General features: G+C 40.6%; 1 protein-coding gene across 5 annotated transcripts in view; it reads right to left on the bottom strand.

Moving 5' to 3' along the window:
* Nucleotides 1-2,319: 2,319 nt before the first annotated feature.
* The window catches only part of JPH1 (junctophilin 1), a 91,382-nt gene continuing 72,633 nt past the window's right edge, over nucleotides 2,320-21,068 (bottom strand). The window contains exons 4-6 of one of the 5 annotated variants that reach the window (XM_056128908.1): nucleotides 11,547-12,193; nucleotides 4,783-4,878; nucleotides 2,320-4,604 (exon numbers count right to left, since the gene is read on the bottom strand). In XM_056128908.1, coding sequence (XP_055984883.1) covers nucleotides 4,798-4,878; nucleotides 11,547-12,193 — 728 coding nt within the window. In that variant the 3' untranslated portion in view covers nucleotides 2,320-4,604; nucleotides 4,783-4,797. The remainder of the gene's footprint in view (nucleotides 4,605-4,782; nucleotides 4,879-11,546; nucleotides 12,194-21,068) is intronic. The other 4 variants (XM_056129082.1, XM_056128993.1, XM_056129167.1 and 1 more) reach the window with 4 other exon arrangements.

Genomic DNA, 21,068 nt, shown 5'->3' with positions numbered 1-21,068 from the left:
AAAAAAAATAACAAGATCAATAAACCACTAGAAAGACTCACAAAGAGAGAGAACCCTAATAAACTGGATCAGAAATGAAAAGGGGGACAACACAAAAGAAACCAAAGAAATTCAAAAGATCATCAGAGATCACTTTGAGAGTCTATATGCCATGAAATAAGAGAACCTAGAAGAAATGAATAAATTCCTGAATTTCAATAACCTCCAAGGCTGAATCAAGAAGACTTGGAATACCTGAATAGCTCGATTTTCATTGAGGAAACTAGATGATAATCAAAAGTCTTCCCCAAAACTGTTGGTAGGAATGGTGGCTGGTTTAGCCTTTTGGGAAAATAACATGGACATTGCTTAAAAAACGAGAAATTGAACTCCCATATGACTGAACAATACCACTTCTGGGAATATATACTGGGGGTTCAAAAACACACAGCAGAAACACCACCTGCACTCCTATGTTCATTGCAGCACTATTCACAATAGCCAGAATCTAGAAAAAATCTGAGTGCCCAAGAACAGACAAATGGATAAAGAAATGATGGTACATCTACACAATGAATACTATGCAGCTGGTAGGAAAAATGAAGTCATAAAATTTTCTTATAAATGGATGGACATAGAGCGTATCATACTGAGGGAAATAAGTCAGAAGGAGATAGAGAATGACTGCATTCACTTGTGGTACACACAAAGTCCGTACTAGAAGACTAATATCCAAGGTCAGGGAAAACAGGGGCTAGGAGGACTGGTCAATGGTTGAAATCAACCAAAACTGTGTATGGGACAGAGGGTAAGTAAGATAGAGAAGGGACCAGTATGACAAAAATAGTTGGAAATAACGCTGGACAAGAACTGAATGTTAAAAGTAGGTAAAGGGATACACACGACAATCTTTCAGTATCTGTATTGCATACCACAATGCCCAAAAGGGGGGAGGGGTGAGAGAGAGGGGGAGGGTTAGATGGGGGATGATGAGAAGGAAACTGGGGACACTGGTGTAGGAAATGTCCACTGTTGAAGGGATGGGCATTAGAACACTGTATGATTGAAACCTAATCATGAATAGCTTTGTAAGGGTCTATCTCACAGTGATCCAATAAAAAAATCTTGGAAGAAAATAGAATAAATGTTTTCTATTTACATACTTAAAAAAAAAAGTTAGATTAAATTTAAAAAAAGGTTTGGCCATGTTGGGATCATTATCTATTCTGGAATCAGTCATCTCCTGAGCACCCTGTGCTTTCCCTGCCTGCTCGGAAATAGTCTGAGTTATTTTAGGAATTGCTAGGAGACTATTCATTTAGGTTGATAAGTCTTTAATACTTAGAGGTGATAACTGTGCATTACTTCCATCGGGTCTCCAACACCTTAGCTCTCAACAGGAGTGGCTGGTTAGGGATTTAAGAGCTCTGGGTTGAGTCCACGAAGCTGTTTTGCAGGAGGCCCTATGACTGCACCGCAGAAGAAGCTGTTGTGTGCGGGGCCAGCCAAGGCCAGCACGGAGAGGGCTTCAAAGGAGCCCAGTGGCTGGAAGGTCTCCAGGCAGTAATTTTATTCAGCTGCATCATGTGTCAAAACTCCCAGAAGTGCCTAAGCTGCAGGGGTCACGGCAACATATTAACTTATTTGGGGCACAATGGTAAGAAAACAGACTTTAATTAGTTGAAAAATACTCATGCAGGAGAGATATTTGCTCCAACTTTGGAGTTTTCTTTTTAACAAAATAGGAGCTAATTAAGAAACCTGGATGGTGGGGCCAGAGAGATAGGACAGCAAATAAGGTGCTTGCCTTGCACAGGGCCGACCCAGTTTTGGATTCAGCACCCCACATGGTCTCCTGAACCCTGCCAGGACTGACTTCCGAGTGCAGAAGCAGGAGTAACCCCTGGGCATTGCTGGTATGACCCCCCCCCCCCAAAAAAAAACAAACGAACAAACAAACAAAAAACCAAAAATAAAACCAAAAAACACACAGAGCCAAAAAATTCCCCAAAACAGAAACAAAACAAAAACAAAAAACCCTCAAACCAAACCCAACAACAACAAAACACCTGGATAATGAATTAATCCAATTTTTTAAAAGGCACTAAGCAACGAATCTTATTTTATAGGATTCTTTGAAAGACCCAGCATGCGAGAAGTGTAGAAGGAAACAGTGGTGCTGAATAACTCTCTTCGCCCGGTGACTACTCTGGCTATATCCTTACCCTCATCATTGCTATTGTTAATTTTCAACAGCTCTTTCTTTCTGAACCACCACCGGCAAAAGAGGCCACATTACTCGAGACAGTAATTTACTCATAAAGGAAGCACACCTGCAACTTTATTAATAACCAATTTTTTTATTAGCGCAGATACAGTTGTGAAAACTGTACATTATACATTTTGGTTTCAAGGATTATAAATAAAAGGAACTCAGGTAGGGAGTTCTTTTTCACAGCAAGAAACTTTAAATAAACAAAGTCATGTTTTATTAAGTACATTGGCAGACTTCATGTGCTGTCCAAAATGTAGAGTACAGTATAACAACCCATTAGAAAGAGCCTTTCATGTAAAATACAGCTGTGCACATTTTAGAAAAATACCAACAATTTGAGCTTTGTTTTAAAAAAGCTTATAAATCATACATATATTTATAAATGGAACCAACATGCTCACTTTATAAACATAACCTTTATTATCTGTTACCCATTATTTCCAAAGCATTACATATTTTAAATAAACACTTAAGAAGATTAAATATTTTTATTTAAAAAAAATCAGCTTTCCAGCATAAAGAGCTCTAGGGTTAGGAAGGAACTGTGACAGTGCTGAGAACTGACACAGGAACTTAAACATTTCTTGGGGCAAAATGTCCTTCCTAGATTTTCAAAGTCAAAGCAAAATGTAAAAAACAAATATACAAGTTGCAATTTTCATTTGCTCTCTTTCTGCTTTCTTCTTTATTCCATATTGGTCACACCCAGGATTCCCAACATATTGTACTTCTGCAAAAAACACCACTGGGTTATTACCCTCTAGGGGATCAGGCATTCAGTCTCCACCCGTGCTAACATGTGAGCTGTCTCCTCTCCAGCGGAAAGTAGCAGATATGGCAAAGAGAATCTGATGAGACCATGCACACTGTGAACATCCATAGGTCTAGCTCCCTCTCTGCAGAGTAATATCTCAGAGAGACTTAACAGAAACCTTTCCTCCCCTGATTTCTTTTTAAATTATTTTTTTAAAAGTAAAGACCATGTAGTTTCTCTAAGCATGCATCTGAGTAATAAAGGATACATTAGAAAATAGCAAAAAAAATCAGATTATGTCAAAATAACAAAGGACTTCAGAAGACATTTAAATGAAAGTGCCTAAGTCTTTAAAATGTGAAATAAAATTACAAAAGGACTTTGAAAAACATGAAAGGCATAAAACTGAGAAGCAATGAATTAACAAAGCTTTATGCTCTACCTGAATGTATTCAATGAAAATTTGAGTTGGGGAAGGGAAAAAAAAAAAAAGATCAGTTATTAATAGCATCTTGCTTAACTTTCATGGGAATTAACATAGCCACTGACAAGATTTTATTTCGTTGTAAAGTACGTCAGCAATGAAACTGAATCCTTTAAACACCGATTACTGCAATCCATGCAACATTTTGGCTATACTTCTTAGAATTCTGTTGTCTTGCAGCTTTTTAAAATTTAGCACCTCCTAAGTGCCTTACACAATCTCAATCATGTTCAAATGTAAAAAAAAAAAAAAAGAAAAAGATCCCTATCAAGGGTCATGTCTTCGGATGACTACATTTTAAGAATAAATCGCCTCTTACAAGTTTAGGAAGACAAAAATGACACGAAAAATGACAGACGGCTATTGCAATAAACATATTTTCTCGAAAATTTTTGTTGTTTCTTTTCCTTGAGGTGTGCAACACGTGTGTTTCATCCGGCCAGGACAGCACGCTGTAGAGGACTATCCATCATATTTAGATCAACAGCAAAAATGAACAAAGTCGTGCACAGGCCAACGAGACGTTCTCTCCCAGAACATTCCAGGAGACGTTAAAGCAGCAGGTCATGGCATGAAACTGGTGAGCGAGGCTGCTACCTATTCTAATGAGATAGGAGTGAATGTTGGAACTGTGGCCACAGCAACACAATCCTCCGCCCGCATTCCTCGGGCGGCCGTTTGTTTCCCCAGCTCCCTACTAAAAACGTCAGATGGTAAAACGGTAAGGCAGCTGTTGACTTCCATCAAAAGAAAATGCAGCTCCATACATTTCCAGTTTAGTCACACTCTGCTAGGACAGATGGAGTAGCCAAAGCCAAGAACTTCGCCGGATGGGGCTGCTTCAGCAGATTTTAAGAGAGAACGATTATTAAGCTTTGCTCTCCACCACGGCTGTTGTGCTGCAGCCCTCTGCGGACCCCAAAGCCACAAAGCACTCCCAGGGGGAACCGAGCAGATCCTCGGGCTGAATTTTCCGAGTTTCATCTCTCTTGCGATCCCATCCTAATTCCAAGCCTCCTTCCCTCTGAGTCTGACTGGTGTGTGCCATTTAAAGGGCTGAGGACACCACTGCAGAGAACTGTGGGCTAACACCACTAGTTGTCATGACTTCACTGAAGGGTCAAAACAGTTAGATCATTAAGTAACTATGTTGAATCACATTCAGGCACAGCCAAAATTAAAGTGAAGGACAATATGCAGTTTTAAAAAAAAAGACACGCGTAAATTTGAATATGGGCAAAGAACATTAAAACACTGTGAATTTTAGATAGCAATTTAGGCGATGCTTACCTTTCCCAATTCCACTCAAGTTAGAAAGTGAACAAAAAGAATGGCCAACCCAATATTCAACAGCATGACTAGGATGATCATGATAGAATTAGGGCCCTGGAAATGAAACACAACAAATGAAGCCTAACTTTTTCCATGTCCGCATCAATACGGGATTTAGCTTACAAAACCAATTACTCAAAATGTCACACCAAACACAGGGGCAGTAAGTAAGACATGCGTAATAAAAGCAGTTGCCAAAGGTATAAGTAAAAATAGTCATGGGGTATGTAGATGGAGCCATCTCTGAACTTTCACTTAAAAAGAAATCTAAGTCTCAATTAATTTTTAAGCCGTCTTGTGGATTTAATCGACTTCATTCACCTCCAAACACTGGACGTCTGTCTGAGTGAGAGGCTATCAGTGAAGAGGAGGGTTTAGCACCAACAGGAATTGGATAAGCATCCATCTGCTCAGGTGTACTATAGATAAGGAAGAGTTATTTTCTCAAACAAAACCTGACTTAAAACTATAAAGACTCCTAGGAAAGAAATTGGAAGAAACTCAACACGAGATTTTTCTGATTTTGGATTTTCTGGGTCTGTTTTTTGGGTACTACCTTCTCATACTAAAAGCTACAGGCGGGAAGTGGAATGTTCTCACAAAACCACTGTACAGTTCTAAGTCCAATGCCTCTGCTATCAAACACCATGTTTTAGAAGTCAGGTTATATTTAACAAATAATGGAGTGTAAGTTGGATACATGCTGCTATAATAGCTACCAATCAGTTTAGGTACTAAAACTTAAAGTCATATGTTTCAAAAAACAAAAACAAAGTCCAACACCTAAAAACCTAAGTCCCAAACAAAACCTTACGTCAATATTGAAATACCTAATGTGAATGAGACTAAAACTGTATTCACAGGGTCCTCAAATATTATTGTGATTTGAGGTGGAGGGGTGTAGGTGAGGAAGGAACTGAAATGCTACTGGTTTAGTGCTCATCTCAAAAGGCCTGGGGGTGACCACACACTAATTCCAGAGTACCATCAATGAGGCCACAGATGTCTGGTAGGAGTCAGAGTGCCTTGCTCTGTGTCCATCCTGAAATATGCCATTTCCTGATTTCCATCTTTTCTCTATATATTTATAAATGTGTATTATATGTATAAGATATAATATGTATAAAATCTAACTTTCCGACTGAACACATATTTCCCACTACTCATATTCTAATGTGCATATATATGTGTATGTTTATACACATATACATATATTTGTGAAAAGCTCCCTCTTGAAGAGCCTGGCAAGCTACTGAGAGTATCCCACCCGCATGGCAGAGCCCGGCAAGCTCCCCATGGCATATTTCATATGCCAAAAACAGTAACAACAAGTCTCACAATGGAGACATTACTGTTGCCTGCTCAAGCAAATTGATAAACAACGGGAGGACAGTGTTATAGTGCTACATATATGTGTATATATTTATTTACATATGTATATATTTAGATATGTGTATATAATTACCCTCCCCACATAGCTCCACTTAGGAAGATACTTTCATTAGATTCTTTTTTAATTATGATTTTTAATTTTTTTTTTTTTGGGCTATACTCAGGGCTTACTCCTGGCTCTGTGCTCAGGGATCACTCCTGGCAGTTTTTGGGAGGTCCTATGCAGTGCCAAGGATTGAGCTAGGGCCCGCCACATTCAAGGTAAGTGTATTACCAGCTGTGTTCTCTCTCAGTCCCTAATTACAATTTTTTTTAGAAGGGGTCATCTATGAGGTGTTTGGGGGAACCTAGGGCCACTCCTAGCAATACTCTGGCTGGTGTGGTGTTTCCAGCACCATGGGTTAATGCTCAGTCCGAACTGCAGGTGGGGAGGGGCCATTTGTTGCTAGGGATCAAACTTTGGGCGATGCATGTGTTGGGCATATGCTCTCCCATTGAAGTCCTTTCCCTGGCCTGAAAAGGCCAATCTTAAAGCGGACTCAGTGAGAGCCAGGGGGATGGGGCTCAGTGGCAGTGTACATGCCTTGCAGCCTCACAGGATGAGACCTGGCTTTGATCCCTGGCATCACAAAACAAACAAAACCCACCCTCTTTTGATGAAAGAATGAGAGAGCTAATACAGCAGGTAGGGCACTTGTTTTGCACATGACCAACCGGGATTTGATCCTGACACCACATTTGGTCCCCAAACCTAGCCAGGAGTGATCCCTGAGCAGAGTCAGTAAATCCTCAGCATCTCTGGCTGTGTGCTATCCCTCCTAACTCAATAAATAAACAGATAAACAACCAGAACGAAGATGAGAGTAAGAGTAACAAAAGGTTCAAACAGCAGCTGGGCCCCCGAGTCTCACAGGCTGCCCAGCAGACTAGACCTTTGTCTTTAATACCTAGACTGGATACAGGGTGGAAAACATTAGGTGAAGCCTCAAAAATAAGACATGGTAGCCAGTTGTAGCTAAAAACAGAAAAACAATCAAGCCAAAAATCAGTCTTGCTTTTTAAAATTGACTGGGGCAAGTGTAATAAAAAAAAAAATCTGTAGCGGGGCAAAGTGCAAACAATTGGAAGAAACATCCATGAATTAGAAAATAAAATGCATGAAGTAAAAATATACAATGCTCGATTCTGTGAAGAATAAAACCTGTGAGATTTCTAGAGAGGTAGTTTTCTCGTCTAAATCTAAATTCTCTAAATGTGCAGTGAAGCTAAGTGTTAGTGACATGTATTTATTGCTTTTTGGTGTATGTGTAGTTCAAACACAATCAGACAGGGGTGCCTTAAATTTCACAAGTCAACAGATTAGAGAAATCTCAAAATAAACTTGGGAATGCTGAGGAAAAAAAAAACAACAAGCAGTTTTCAGAAGGAATAAAGATACTTTTACTGCCTACAATCTAAGTCACCTTCTCCAAAATCTTATAAAATTCTGACATCACACAGATTGGACAGCTCTGGGACATTGGTCCACACTCAACCCATGGGAATGACAAGTTTCCTAAAGAAGATTACTTGGAAAATAATCCTTAACAGTATTTTAATACTTTTGAAATTTTAAAATTCTTATTCTAGTGGACAACATATGGTCTTTCTTAATGGATATTCCTGTGCACTTAAATTGGTATTTCACAGGTGTGATGTGGTCCTATAAAAGGTATTTTGATGTTTACTAGTTTTGCTCAGAGTTCCTATATTCAGACTGATTTTTTAACTACACTTCCATGACTTATTGAGAAGGATGCATTAAAATTACCAATTATGACTGTAGGTTTGTCTTTTTCTCACTCAGTTCTATTAGTTTCACTTCCTGTGTTCTTAAGCCCTGAAGCATTTGAGTGTATAGGCAAAGTATTTGTGTTTGCTGTTTTTCTAGTGCACGCAATCACCCTTTTTGAAATGACATTTTCCCTTTTTGTTTCTGAATGATCCTTTATGTGACTTCTACTTTATATGTATTAAACAGCAATATCTAGCACTTACACGGTATTTCTTTTACCATTTTATTTTAGCTTAAGTTTTATTTTGAAATGTTTAGAGTTTATTTCTAGTAGATATATTGATTTTCTTAATAAACTGAAGATCTCTATCCTTTGATTAAAATTTTTATAGTTACTTCTTGATACAAATTAAGTAGGTTATAATATTACTATCTTTCCCACTTACTATTTTGTTCTTGTAGTCATCATTTTTTGCCTTAGTTATTATAAAATATTTATTATACTGTAATTTCTGTATTTGCTTACCTATATCTCTCAAGTTATTCCAAAATAAATAATTATAACAACCATCCTTAACTGTAAGTATATATTATTTCACATTAGTTCCTTCAAATGAGTTCCATTTACTATACAACTAACCCTTTAACTATAGTTGTCATATATTTTATATGATCATACATAAATATGATCACTGTATCATACAAATATGATACACATAACAAACCCAAAGTGCATTATAGTACTCAAATTAAGGTCTGCCGATATTTGTTTATAAAAAGGTAATCCTTGCCATTGCATCCCTTCTCTTTCCTCTAATATGAAATTAATATGCTCTGTGTTAGCTTGTATCCCAGAAAATTTTAAGTATTTCTTGGAGATCTGTACTCAGGGGGGTCTTGAGAATAAGTCGAAATCCTCTGTAACTGAAACAAATAATAGCCAGTGTTTTTAGAAACTTACTAGGTGCTAGGTATCAAACTGAGAAATTCATAGGTATATTCATGTGTCTCTGAGGCCATCACAGGCTGTATTTCACAAACTTAATAGCATAAATCACAACATGCCAAGGTGACAGAGCAGAACCAAGGAGTGCCTGCAAGGCACTGTTGACCGAAGTGCTATTATGAAGTACCCGCCTATATGAACTCACCTAAATCTTTACAACAATCCTCTGACATAGGTACCAATAAGGAGAAAGTCAAGGCACAGACTGTGAGGAAACTGTGTAACACTTCTTTGCTTCAAAATTCTTTCACCAACTACATTTATGGTGGTGCTATCACTTGAGACTGATCAGGAAAGGCACCTTTCTGTTATTATTAGGAAGAAGAGATTAACTGTCGAGATCTTCATTTGAATATGTCAAGTCAATCTCTGGAGAGACTTCCATTTCTCTCAACATCACCATTGAGGTCGGAGTTGTTTGGCACCCTGTCTTGTGTCGAAAGGGAGCCCCAGAGGTCAAAGCCTTGGTTAACTCCAAAAATCAGGCGATTCTGCACATACATGAACCTGACACTTTTAAATAAGGAGGCTGTGTATTTACCAACCACCCGGAAACTCATCTAATTAGTACCCAGAATTTAAGATTATTATTAGTCCTTATTATTACTAGTTTTTACTAGAAAGATCTTTCCAGACAAGGACTAGTCCTAATTTGCCAGCTCAGTGTCTCCTTGGGGTGTTCTGAAAGTAAACCCTATAGGTGTCAACTGTACCACCTTGCCATTTTGAATCTCCCCATTAAAATTAGGTAAACAATTACTAATATACATATGCATGTATAATATGTATCAGGCATTATTAGCATTTGTACAAATTATGAAGGTCTAATGAAAAGTGAACTATACACTGAACAAATCTGATAGTGGCATTACTTGTCAGAGTTATAAAATCAGAATAATGATTTATCAATGTTAATTTTTTTCTTTAAAAAAATAGCTTTCTAAGTCTCATAAAGTTAGGATATTTTGAAAACCATTTGTCCCATGGAGGTAGACTCTCAGGAATATACTTTGGTTAATCTGATTAATTTATATTTTGATAGTTAAAAAGAGGAAGATTTGGGAAAAAAAAAGAGAACCCAGTGTTTGTGTATTAGCAAAGTAAAATCTCAGACATTTCCAACATAAGGTAATGAGATAAATTTCAATTCTTTATGAGAAAATATACTAGGCAAAAGTAAGAAACATCTAATGACTTCATTACATTCTTACTGGTCAAGATATTAATTCACAAGTTTATGCAAATATATCTCTGAAATTTCCAGCAATACTGGGTAGGGCCTCTGGCTTCTTCCCTAAGCAACTTGCAGCATCTAATACCTCTATGCTAAAGTCATGTAACTAGGTGAATAGACCAAGCGGTCACTTTTTAAAAACTAATAATTATTTAACTTCAGATTTTTTAAAATTTAACACTAAATCAACTCACTATAAAAGGTTAATGTTTGTAATTCAATTGTTTTCATTTGAATAAGGATGTTATCAATAGAGATTGAATCATAAAACTAATTTCTAATATAAGAAAATACAATTTTGGAAAAATAAATGAAAAAATAGAATAAAACGGAACTTTTAGTAGCACGTACAATCTGAGAAGGTAGGAGATTCAAATGCTCTTGCAAAATGCTCTTGCTGCACAAAGCAAGACTGAACAAGTGAAATCCAAACTTTTCAGGGGAGTAATTTATAGTAGCAAGAAGAGACATTCTTTTGTCTAAAGTTGCTGATTGTTAAGGGGCTAGAAGGGGGGCTAAGAATTTAGTCAAGTGCAGAGTCGCCGTCCTCAAGGGGTGGGCCCTGGCAGGGGTCACGATTCCCTTCCTGAGAGCTACTCTTTGGCATGCTTGTGCCTCCCAGATCCTAATCCTTCTCCTGGTCTTTGGAGATTTGGAAGGTACTAAGTTAGGTCTGGAGAGTGGTGTCTTCCTGACGGTACTGAAATTGGTCTTCCTTGTGGCAAGTGACCCAGAGAGCTTGCTTCCAAGCCTGCTTTAAGACCAGTGGCCTTGTCCACAAGCATCAGGACATCAAGGTTTGGATTAGCCACACCTGGACCTGGGATCCTCCAGACTCCGAACTGTGAGAAAGCCCTGGCTTGGTAATGCTCCGCTCTAGGTCAGCGTTTCTACACCTGCCATCCTTGTTTCCTCCTTATGCCTCTCCCTCCCCACTGAGGGTGCCCTTGTCATCTTCTGTGGCCCCCTTGGAATATCCCGGGGGCCCACTGAGGGCACTGGTCTCCGGGCTATTTTTATTAGTGAAATTGAGACCAGGACAGCCACCAGGAAGTGGATCTGGAGGGCAGAAATATGACGCCGTATCAAGCTGGTCCCATCTCAACCTACTTGAACGTCTGAAGGTGGCAAAGTGAACAGGGAGGAATTCCTGCCTGGGGAGCTCCTGGCTACCTCGGGGTCCCAACGTGCCAACTAACCTCTATTCTCAATTGTCATGGACTCCACTGGCCCCTGTCAGGGTGCCAGTCACCCCCTGCTGCTCCCTGGAAAGAACCCATGAGAAGGAAGAGAAAAGACTTCAGGGGACAACTTACTGAATTGGCTTCTTTTTCCAAGGGGCCTGAATCACTGCTTGCTGGGTTCTTTGGTTTCGCGAGTTCAGACTTCTTAGCTTTTGGCTCAGCTTTGCTTTCTTTGGCAACTGATTTTGTCCCAGATTGAGTGGAGCTCCATTTGCTGGGTGATGGCTTGTGCACCAGTGCTGAGGACGACTGGCTTGCCCTGCTGTTCTCCTCCCCGTCTTCCGGAGGGTTCTGGGGGGCATTCAGTTTCACGTAGTAGCCATGGTACTGAGAATGCAGCTCCCCGTTACTGGGGTTGGGGACGTGGTGGCGGCCAGAGTACTTGGACGGGGGCATGGAGGCGCCCGACTCCTTGGAGGGCGCCTTTGACAGCAGGGGCTTATTGACAATGGCTGTCACCTGCTCCTCAGCCACACTCCTTCTGTCTTGGCTGAGTCTGGCCCCAGAGCTGTGGTTCTGCTTCTTGGGGAACTGTGGGGGGGAAGGCGGGGGAGAGTGGCTCTGCTTGGGGCTTGCCTCGGGAGACCGTGGGGGTGTTGTGCCTTTGCGATAAAAATGAGGAGATTCCTTAGGAGTAGGAGGCTTTTCCGGGACCTTCTCTTCTGGGTTTTCTTTAGCATCGATACCTTCCTGAAATCTCTGTTTGATATAATCCGGGCCTGGAAAAAAATTGACAGTAGAAAGGAAGGTGAAAAAAAAAAAAAGCATAGCGTGCAGTCCTTGTGTTAAATTAGCTTTTCCTTTCTATTTCCCCTTTTAGGAAACATTTAAAAGACTTTGTTTTAGCATATACTCATTTCATTTCTCAGGAGGGATATTTTCACTAAAAAGGTGCTTTCATTAATTTTTTTTTTTATTTGAGGGCTCATCCCCAGTGGTGCTCAGGGGTGTGGACACCCTGGCATTGCTCAGGGGACCATATCTCAGTGGTGGAGTTAGAATCAGGGTTTGCCACATATAAAATAAATGCTGTACCCACTGTACTACCTCTCTGAACCCCATAAAACAGTGCTTTTTTTGATATATATTACTTATATCACCATAGACATTCAAGAGTTCAGAATTTGGGGTTGGAGCAATAGCACAGTGGTTAAGGTGTTTGCTTTGCACACAGCTGACCCGGTTTTGATTCCCAGCATCTCATATGGTCCCCCAATCAGCACCAGGAGTAATTCCTGAGTGCATATGCCAGGAGTTATCCCTGAGCATCACCAGGTGTGACCCCAAAAAAACAAAAAGAAAAAAAAAGAAAAAAAGAGTTCAGAATTCTCCAAGAAGTGCATTGTTTTTGGTTTACTTTAAGAATACTGTGGTAGAGAGCTTGGAAACCGGCCTCACGTGCTGGGGGATGAGGCAGCTCAGATAGAGAAGGGAACACCATGTAAAGTACATTGGGAGGACCCATTCGGGTTGAAAGATGCGTGCTGAAAGCAGACCCAACACGATGACAGCTCAATACCTCTATTGCAAAGCACAACATCCCAAAGGAGAGAGAATAAAAGGGAAAGCCCGGCTGCTGAGGTGGGGTTGGGGTGGTGGGGGATGGGGGGTGGTGGTGGGAGGGATGCTGGGAACATTGATGGGGGAGAATGGGCACTGGTGGAGGGAAGGGTAAACAATCATTGTATGACTGTAATGAAACATGGAAGTTCGCGAGTTTGTTACTGTACCCACTGTGATTCACTAATAAAAAAAGATAAAAAAAATTTAAAAAAAGAATACTGTAGTAAGTTATTGATGGAGCACTGCTGGCAACATCATAATTAATCTATGCATTCAAGTTATATGGCATAACTAAAAATGTAAGGTTTATACTCAATAATGAAATGACTCTTGTACAGTTGATATTTAATTGAAATATCTAAATATGTAGCTATGTTATACCACATTTAATAAAAGACTTGAACTGTAGTAAGAAGAGATCCTTTGATCCTACCTACACTTACAGGAGGAAGAGAAATAGTTTGACAATTCCCAACAGAAGTGACAGCTACCAGGAAAGCGGAAACTGGCAGAATACTAACAATGAATTCAAGAAGGGAGAGCATGACCAATTTTTTTTTTGGGGGGGGGATAGTGGGTCATGCATGGTGGTATTTGAGGGGCCACATGGTGTCACAGAGCAAATCCAGCCTCCCCCATACACAAAGCTTTACATGTATTCAGTTCACTGAATTTTCTCTCCAGTTCCCTTTTTACTGTAAATATTAAAACAATGTACATGCATTTATCTGGGAAAACAAACAAAAACTTGTAATAATGTTGTGCAAAGCACACTTTCAAAAACCTTTTGTCAACAGTCAATAGAACTCTTCCTATATCTCAATTTATACTATTATTAATAGGTCATATTGAGAATGATTTGGCCAGTGTAGACATTTTTATTTATGGATTTATGAAGCTATTAACTCAATTCCCAGCCTAATCACTTCTTTTGGCCTTTAGAAGTCTTAGTATTGCTTCTACAGACACAATGTTTTTTTTTTGGGGGTGGTTACACCTAACAACAAACAGGGGTTACTACTGGCTCATGCACTCAGGAATTACTCCTTGCAGTGCCTGGGGGACCATATGGGATGCTGGGAATCGAACCTGGATTGGCCATGTGAAAGGCAAATGCCCTACCTGCCGTGCTATTGCTCCAGCCCCCAGACACAATGTTTTTGTCTGAGAATATTCTTATGTGATTACTTCTGTCTCTCTCCTAAAATGGTTTTGGGGCTTATTCATTCAAATTAATCTAAAGGATTATGATGATATTAAGAATCCGTTGAGCTCGGAATTCACTCAATGGTGTCAGTACATTTCCAGTGATGACTTTTAAATTAAAAAAATTCCTAGTTTTACAATTCATTAAAAAATTATTAAAACATGGCTGGTAAGGCAACAAATGTGCTCCAAAGCAGCGGTTTTATTTTTTGCTGCTCTTCAGAGGTATCTAGGCTATGAGTCTCAGAGACTCTAGTAGGAACCGAAGTCTAGAAGTTCTAATGCTTAGAAATAATCCCAACTGGGGCACAAGGTAGGAGGTTCCCAGGCTCATGGGCAGCAATGCAGGGGACAATTCCCCTCTGAAAAAAGTCTGATGGGATGAACAGACCCTCCACCTCATGGGGAAAATGAGGCCATCCTGAAATAGGAATCAGAGGCTGTCTTGGAGAAATCCCACCCTGACGCAGCAACCCACAATTAGGAGGAATCTCACACGAGTTTCTCCTGGAGGACTAACGGGCAACCACAGTAGCAGACCCAACTCTGGGGGCCTGCACTGCAGAAACATCAAGGCAGTAGTTTGGAAAATCAAGATAGTTGCAACCAGCAGACTCAAGAGGTGGTGAAGGATAGAGAGTTCACTCACTCTTAAAGGACATGTGCAGAATCACTCTCCTTCAGAACTAGAATAAAAGGAACAGTTTGTTTTGTTTGTTTGCTTTTGGCAGTGCTTAGGGAGCCTAAAGGTCACTTTGGGGGACACTTGGCCCATCAACCTAGACAGTTCAAAGCTTGGGCATGGTTGCGTGATGCTGCTTGGTCCATGCATTTCTTGAGGGCCTCCAGGGTCATGGCAGGTCAACGTTTGCAGGGATGGTATGCTGTCTGAACTGGGTTGTTGACTGGAATTACCTTCCCAGTTTCAGAAGTAGCAATTTGAAAAAGTATCTAAGTCATATGTAAGGGAGATTTATTAGCTGGTCTGTTCTTTTTTGGGTCTGTTTGTTTCTTTTTGGGTAAATCTGACAATGCTCAGGGCTGACTCTTGGCTCTGCACTCAGGGATCACTCCTGGTGAGCTCAGGGGACTGTATGGTGTGATGGGAAATCAAACCTGGACTGGCTATGTGCAAGGCAAATGCCCTTCCCCTGTTCTAGCACAGTGGTAGGGCGTTCGCCTTACAAGCGGCCAACGTGGCCGACCCGAGTTCGATTCCTCCGCCCCTCTCGGAGAGCCCGGCAAGCTACTGAGAGTATTTGATATGCCAAACACAGTAACAACAAAGTCTCCAATGGAGACGTTACTGGGCCCGCTCGAGCAAATCGACGATCAACGGGAGGGCCTTTACCTTTACCTTTACCTTTACCTTATTATTTATAAATAAAATATCAATTTTATTATCATCTCTCATGGATGAATGAATAAGAAAGCTGTGGTATGTGTGTGTATCCCCTAACTCACGATGGGGTTATTTTCAGATAAATCCAACCTAAGTTGAAAATATTCTATGACAAAGTACCTTTAATACACCGAGCCTGCTAAACAACATAACTGCTTAATCAAGAGCAACTGAAACTTCCTCAGAATGCTTGCATTAGCTTGTAGTTGGGAAAATCATCTAACATATAGCCTAACTTATAAAAAGTGTTGGAATATCTTGTTTATAATTAAACATATATTGAATGTGGAAAAAGTATGTAGATTATTAGTTGCTTATAACCACTTGTCTTATAACCAACATCATGAGAAAATATTATACCAAGAAGAGATCATATGCTAGGAAAGGAAAAAATTCAGTATTCAAAAATAAATATATGACTTCTACTGAATATTTATTGCTTTTTGCATCATGTGATTCGAATACATCATTAGCTGGGGGGAAAACTCTGTATTCTTGGATATTGTTCAGCCATGAAAAAGAAAAAAAGAGGAAATCTGCCGTTAGTGACAAGGAAACCTGGAGTAAATGATGTAAGAGACAGAAAAAGAGACAAATACCATATTATTTCACTTAGACATGGACCCTATAGGAAAAAAATCCCTCAAATCATAGGAAACACGTAGTAACCAGTAGGGGTAGAGAGAGGTTTGGAATTTGGAAAATGGGTGACAGGACCAGTTACAGGATAAGCAGATAAAGGGACTATACTGTACAGCAAGAGAACTCTAACCAATATTACATATTGTAATTTTTGAAGCTGCCAAGAGAACGCTGTAAGAAGTCTTAGTACTATAAACATTTCACAATGTATATATAAATGCTGAATCATTATGTTGTATACCTGAAGTGAAAATATGTTTTAGTTACAAAAAAAGAAATGTTTCACGGAATTCTAATGTACTCAGCTGTAGACAGTTGAAGGCATGGAAACATATTTTGCTGCATGTAGATGCGATACTTTTTTTGTGAAGGGAGGATAATTTTTTCCCTCCTTTCTGTTCCTTATTTAATTTGCTATACCCAAACCCTTATTAGTAACAAATTGCTGAAAGATCTCACATTATTTCCTTTCAGCTTTGGGGCCACACTCAGCTGTACTCAGCCCTTACTCTTGGCTCCATGCTCAGGATCACTCCTGGCAGTGCTCAGGGGACCGAATGGGATGCCAGGGATCGAGCCCAGGCAAGCACTTTATCCCTGACCTATCACACTGGCCCAGATCTCATGTAATTTTCATGTCAATTATGGAATATTATACTGAAAGCGAAAAACAGTCTGTAGGTGCCAGGGGGTGGAGTATGCAACACTTCAAATCAAATTTAGGACCTTACATGTGCTCCTCCTCTTGAACTACCTCCAAATAATACCATTCTGAGAAGACTATATCCTGTTGGCAATGGCTCCAACACTGCGTCCAGTGAGAACTGGCCAGCTATGTGAGGATATATAGTGAGATTTTTTCCAGAGCTTTAAAACCGAGACATTTAATACAATGTGCAAGATTTTCCCGGACTATTTTCTGGAACGTACAACACGCGTCTGCTCCCTGGTAAGCAGCAACGGGCCAACACTGCAAACCAGCAGCAAAAGCTGCCATGATGTAGCAGATCCGTATAGAGAGTGGTCAGGGAGGAAAACTGTGACACATATTGAGACTCGTTGAAGTCACCATTTGCAACGATTTCTTTAGTTAATACAAACACATGGTAAGGAATTCACCTTGTTGGGGGTTCATAGTAGAGGGAAGCCCAAGCTAGACCATCACACAAAATAACAACAACAACAAAAAATCACAACACGGAGCACATACCATCCACCAGCACTGAGAGGCTCTGTATCAGAGCTGGCATGGAGGCTCTGAAGAGAGAACAGCAGATGGTGACTGCAGGGCACACTCGGGAGTTAGCCTGAGAGGCTGCCTACGGGCAGAAGGAGAGCCACAGCTTCCTGGAGCACAAGCCCCGAGGGGCCGTGAGGATAGCTCTCGAGCAGGATGAAAGACATTACTCAGCAATTAGATCTTTTCTATGGCGACTGCCAATCAAAGGGCAAACTGAAGGATTCCAGAAAGATCCTACATCTGGTTGGCAAGATCGCTTTTATATTCTGCACAGAAAGAATGCCACTTTCTTACAGCACCTGGCAGCTGCCTCTGTAACAATACTGCAACCTCTGTGGCTTGTAGCCCTAGAGTTCTTGTCAGCAAACTGTGGGGTTCCAGTGCCCTGCACGTGGCGGGGCGCGACACACGTGTGTGGAGTTGAATATAAGAGAGTCAATGTAAAAATAAGCGGCAGGGATTGGAGAGGGAGACTGCCTCCCATGATGGCAGTTGGAGCACACACTTTGCAGGTGGGAGGGCTGGGATCAATCCTCAATCAGGAGCAACCCCTGAGCACAGAGCTGGGAGTATCCCCTGAGCACTGCGGGGGATGGTCCTCAGATAACCAGCGAATCCAAGAATTATTCATTTCAGCTCAATCTGATTAAGCTATTTCTCCCATTCCTATGGAAAATTCATCCAAAATTTTGGGGTCTGGAAACTGAGTTTAGATGCTATGCCTTTCTGGATTCTTCTCCCTTTTCTGAACCAACATATTACAATGTTAAGAAAGATGATTATGTAATAAAAATACATCTTGGTGAATAAACATTCCTAGCTGCTACCAGAAATGTAGCTTAAACAACAGTCCATAATGCCAACATTAAAGATTTCACTGAGCACCTTAGTCAACGGGTAGTGTGTGGGAGAGCCAGTGAAGGCCCCCAAATGGGATGCCTGACTAACCCCCGGATTGACAGGTACTTTGAGGTGCAGCTTTTGGGAGGTATGAAGGTCAGATCGAAGGATTCATGGATAAAAGAGAAAGAAACACCAGAATTCTCTGTCTCCTGCACAGAAATGACCACAGGAGATCCAGGGAGAAGATGACTGTGCTTACCAGACTCCCATGATGCTAGAGTGCCCATCTTAGAGGTCCCGCCTCCAGAGCTGGGAAATTCATTCCTGCCACTCCAGTCACCCAGTCAGTGGCAATTTGTTACAGCAGCTATGCTGATTCTCACACATACTTTTAAACAAGGGAAGTTGAAACCTTTTGAGGCAGCTGCCTGAGGGATGTTGGCTAACTCTCAAGACGGCTTAATACATGGACAGCACTCCAGGGCAGCGATCCTCCTTCTTCGTTGTTTTTTTTTTCTTTCTAATTTTTCCCTCTTCCAGGTTATGTCTTGTCCTTCCCATGCTTGATAACTATAACATTATGAAAACCTACTTCTTGTCACTTGAAGCTAAAATTCATTGACTGGAAGGATGCTGAAACAGTGGAATGAAGAGTCACACATCTAATTGCCAAACCAGCCTCCACATAATTTACTACTCCCCTTCTTCCGTAAGAGATCACCCTTGAAATTCCTATCTCGGCTTTCCAGGCTTAAACACCCATTTTAGCAGCACTATGAAGAGCTGTTCCTCAGAGTAGAATCACATTATCAAAGTTCAGGAGACTGAACTATAATATCAGAAGGTCAAATTCACCAGTTATAAGCAATGCAAAAAACCCACACCGGCCAGCCAGGGAACCTGCACTGATACTACCAGTGTATGCTCTACCCCCATGAGAAACCAAAATGAGAAACCAAAATGGAATCAGGACAAAGAATATGAGATGAATCAAATATCCAATGCCATCAGGAGAATCTTTTGATACAGCCATATATCACTGACTCCAGTTCCCTGCAACCTCCCTCCTAATGGAAACTTCTTCCCAAGGCAACTGAAACTCTGAGATTCTAGCTATTCTCTCTCTTCTGAACAGTGTTTGGATGGGCACTGCCAACTTTCACCTCTGTGACTTCATTTTCCTTTCATATTTCTTTGGTTGATCAATCGTTCTTTCTTTTTTTTTAATTTTTTTTTTTCTTTTTAGGTCACACCCAGCGATGCTCAGGAGTTACTCCTGACTCTGCACTCAGGAAATACTCTTGGCTATGCTTGGGGGAACCATATGGGATGCCAGGGATTGAACTCTGTCAGCTGCATGCAAGGCACCCTACCCGCTGTACCATCGCTCCGGCCCTCAGTCTTTCTTTAGATGTATAAATATACTCAATCAGTTTATAAGGCAATACTCATCTTTAAAGTACATTATATAATTCTATGCAGTACCCTGGGCTAATTTTAAGACCTAGGGGGATGATTCACCCTCTCATCCACACTCATGACAATGTAGGTTTCTGTAGGCAATGAGCTATATACCCATCACACACACCATTTATGTGCTTTTTGTCATGCGAACTTAATATCTAATGCTGAGTAACAAAGTTATCCCACACTGTTTTTTTTTCTTAGTTTTAACAAAACTATAGAATAATAGTTCTGGAAAGTGTAAGACTTTAATTGGGATGGTAAATAGCTTGAGAAAGCTGCCAGTAGCTGGAAACAGGTAACTTACCCACGAGAGTGTTCAGAAAGCTCTGCCACGTACCCTCTTTTCCCAGGGCTAACAATGCTGAGTATGACACATGTGTTCCAAACAATGGAAACATTTATATCAGAGATATGTAAATTAAATGAGCAGCCTGAACCTAAAAAAAGTATTCGAAAGCCCTTTTAGAAAATGTCTATCTGATTTGATCATCCTGTAAATGCTGAATGGAAAGCATGAGTTATGCTCCCTTGAGAAAATCAATAATACCGAGTACAGAAAAGGCCTTCTATACAGTTGCTGATGGACATGTTGGCCGTGGGTCAAAGGGGATTGCAGCCTTCCCGCTTAGCTCCTGTCTCGAATAGGCCCGTTGTCATCTCTTGCTATTGGAATGTATTCATTACTAGTGGACAACTTGCTTATATGAGGCTCTTTTAACTCTACGCGGGTGGAATTACCTTTTTTCACAATATTCCCTCTCCAACCCCCTTCAGCTGCTTTTCAATCATAAAAGGCTCTTAAAACCATTTCGTCTGGGAAACTGAAATGAATTCCAGTATCACTTACTTCTAGGTACACATGGTAGAAATCTATAGGGGCCCTATTCTTCGAAAGAATTCACCCCAGAACCCAGCCGTGAGCATCCACAGACAATAGGAAGGCTGTTCGCTTTCAAAGCAGCAACAGTCCAGTGTGACTTCACAAGGCCCTGTGTCCTTCCCAAATGCAGTGTTCCCTGTGGAGGCAGGCACAGGACTACCTCCCTGGGGACTAGAACCTTTATGGACTCACTCAGACCCAGCCACAGGCAGTTTGCTAATATTCTTAAGGACCAGGGAAGGGAGTTCATTTATCATCAGTTAAAAAAAAAAAAACAAGGACATTTCCTTTTGCTCATTATAATGTGCATACATGTGTTTATTCATGTTTAATCATGTAGTTCATATGCTT

This window comes from Sorex fumeus, unplaced genomic scaffold, assembly GCF_029834395.1.
Source record: "Sorex fumeus unplaced genomic scaffold, SorFum_2.1 ptg000002l, whole genome shotgun sequence".
NCBI lineage: Eukaryota > Metazoa > Chordata > Mammalia > Eulipotyphla > Soricidae > Sorex > Sorex fumeus.
The sequence above is the reverse complement of the archived record's forward strand: the minus strand, read 5'-3'. Positions and strand labels throughout refer to the sequence as shown.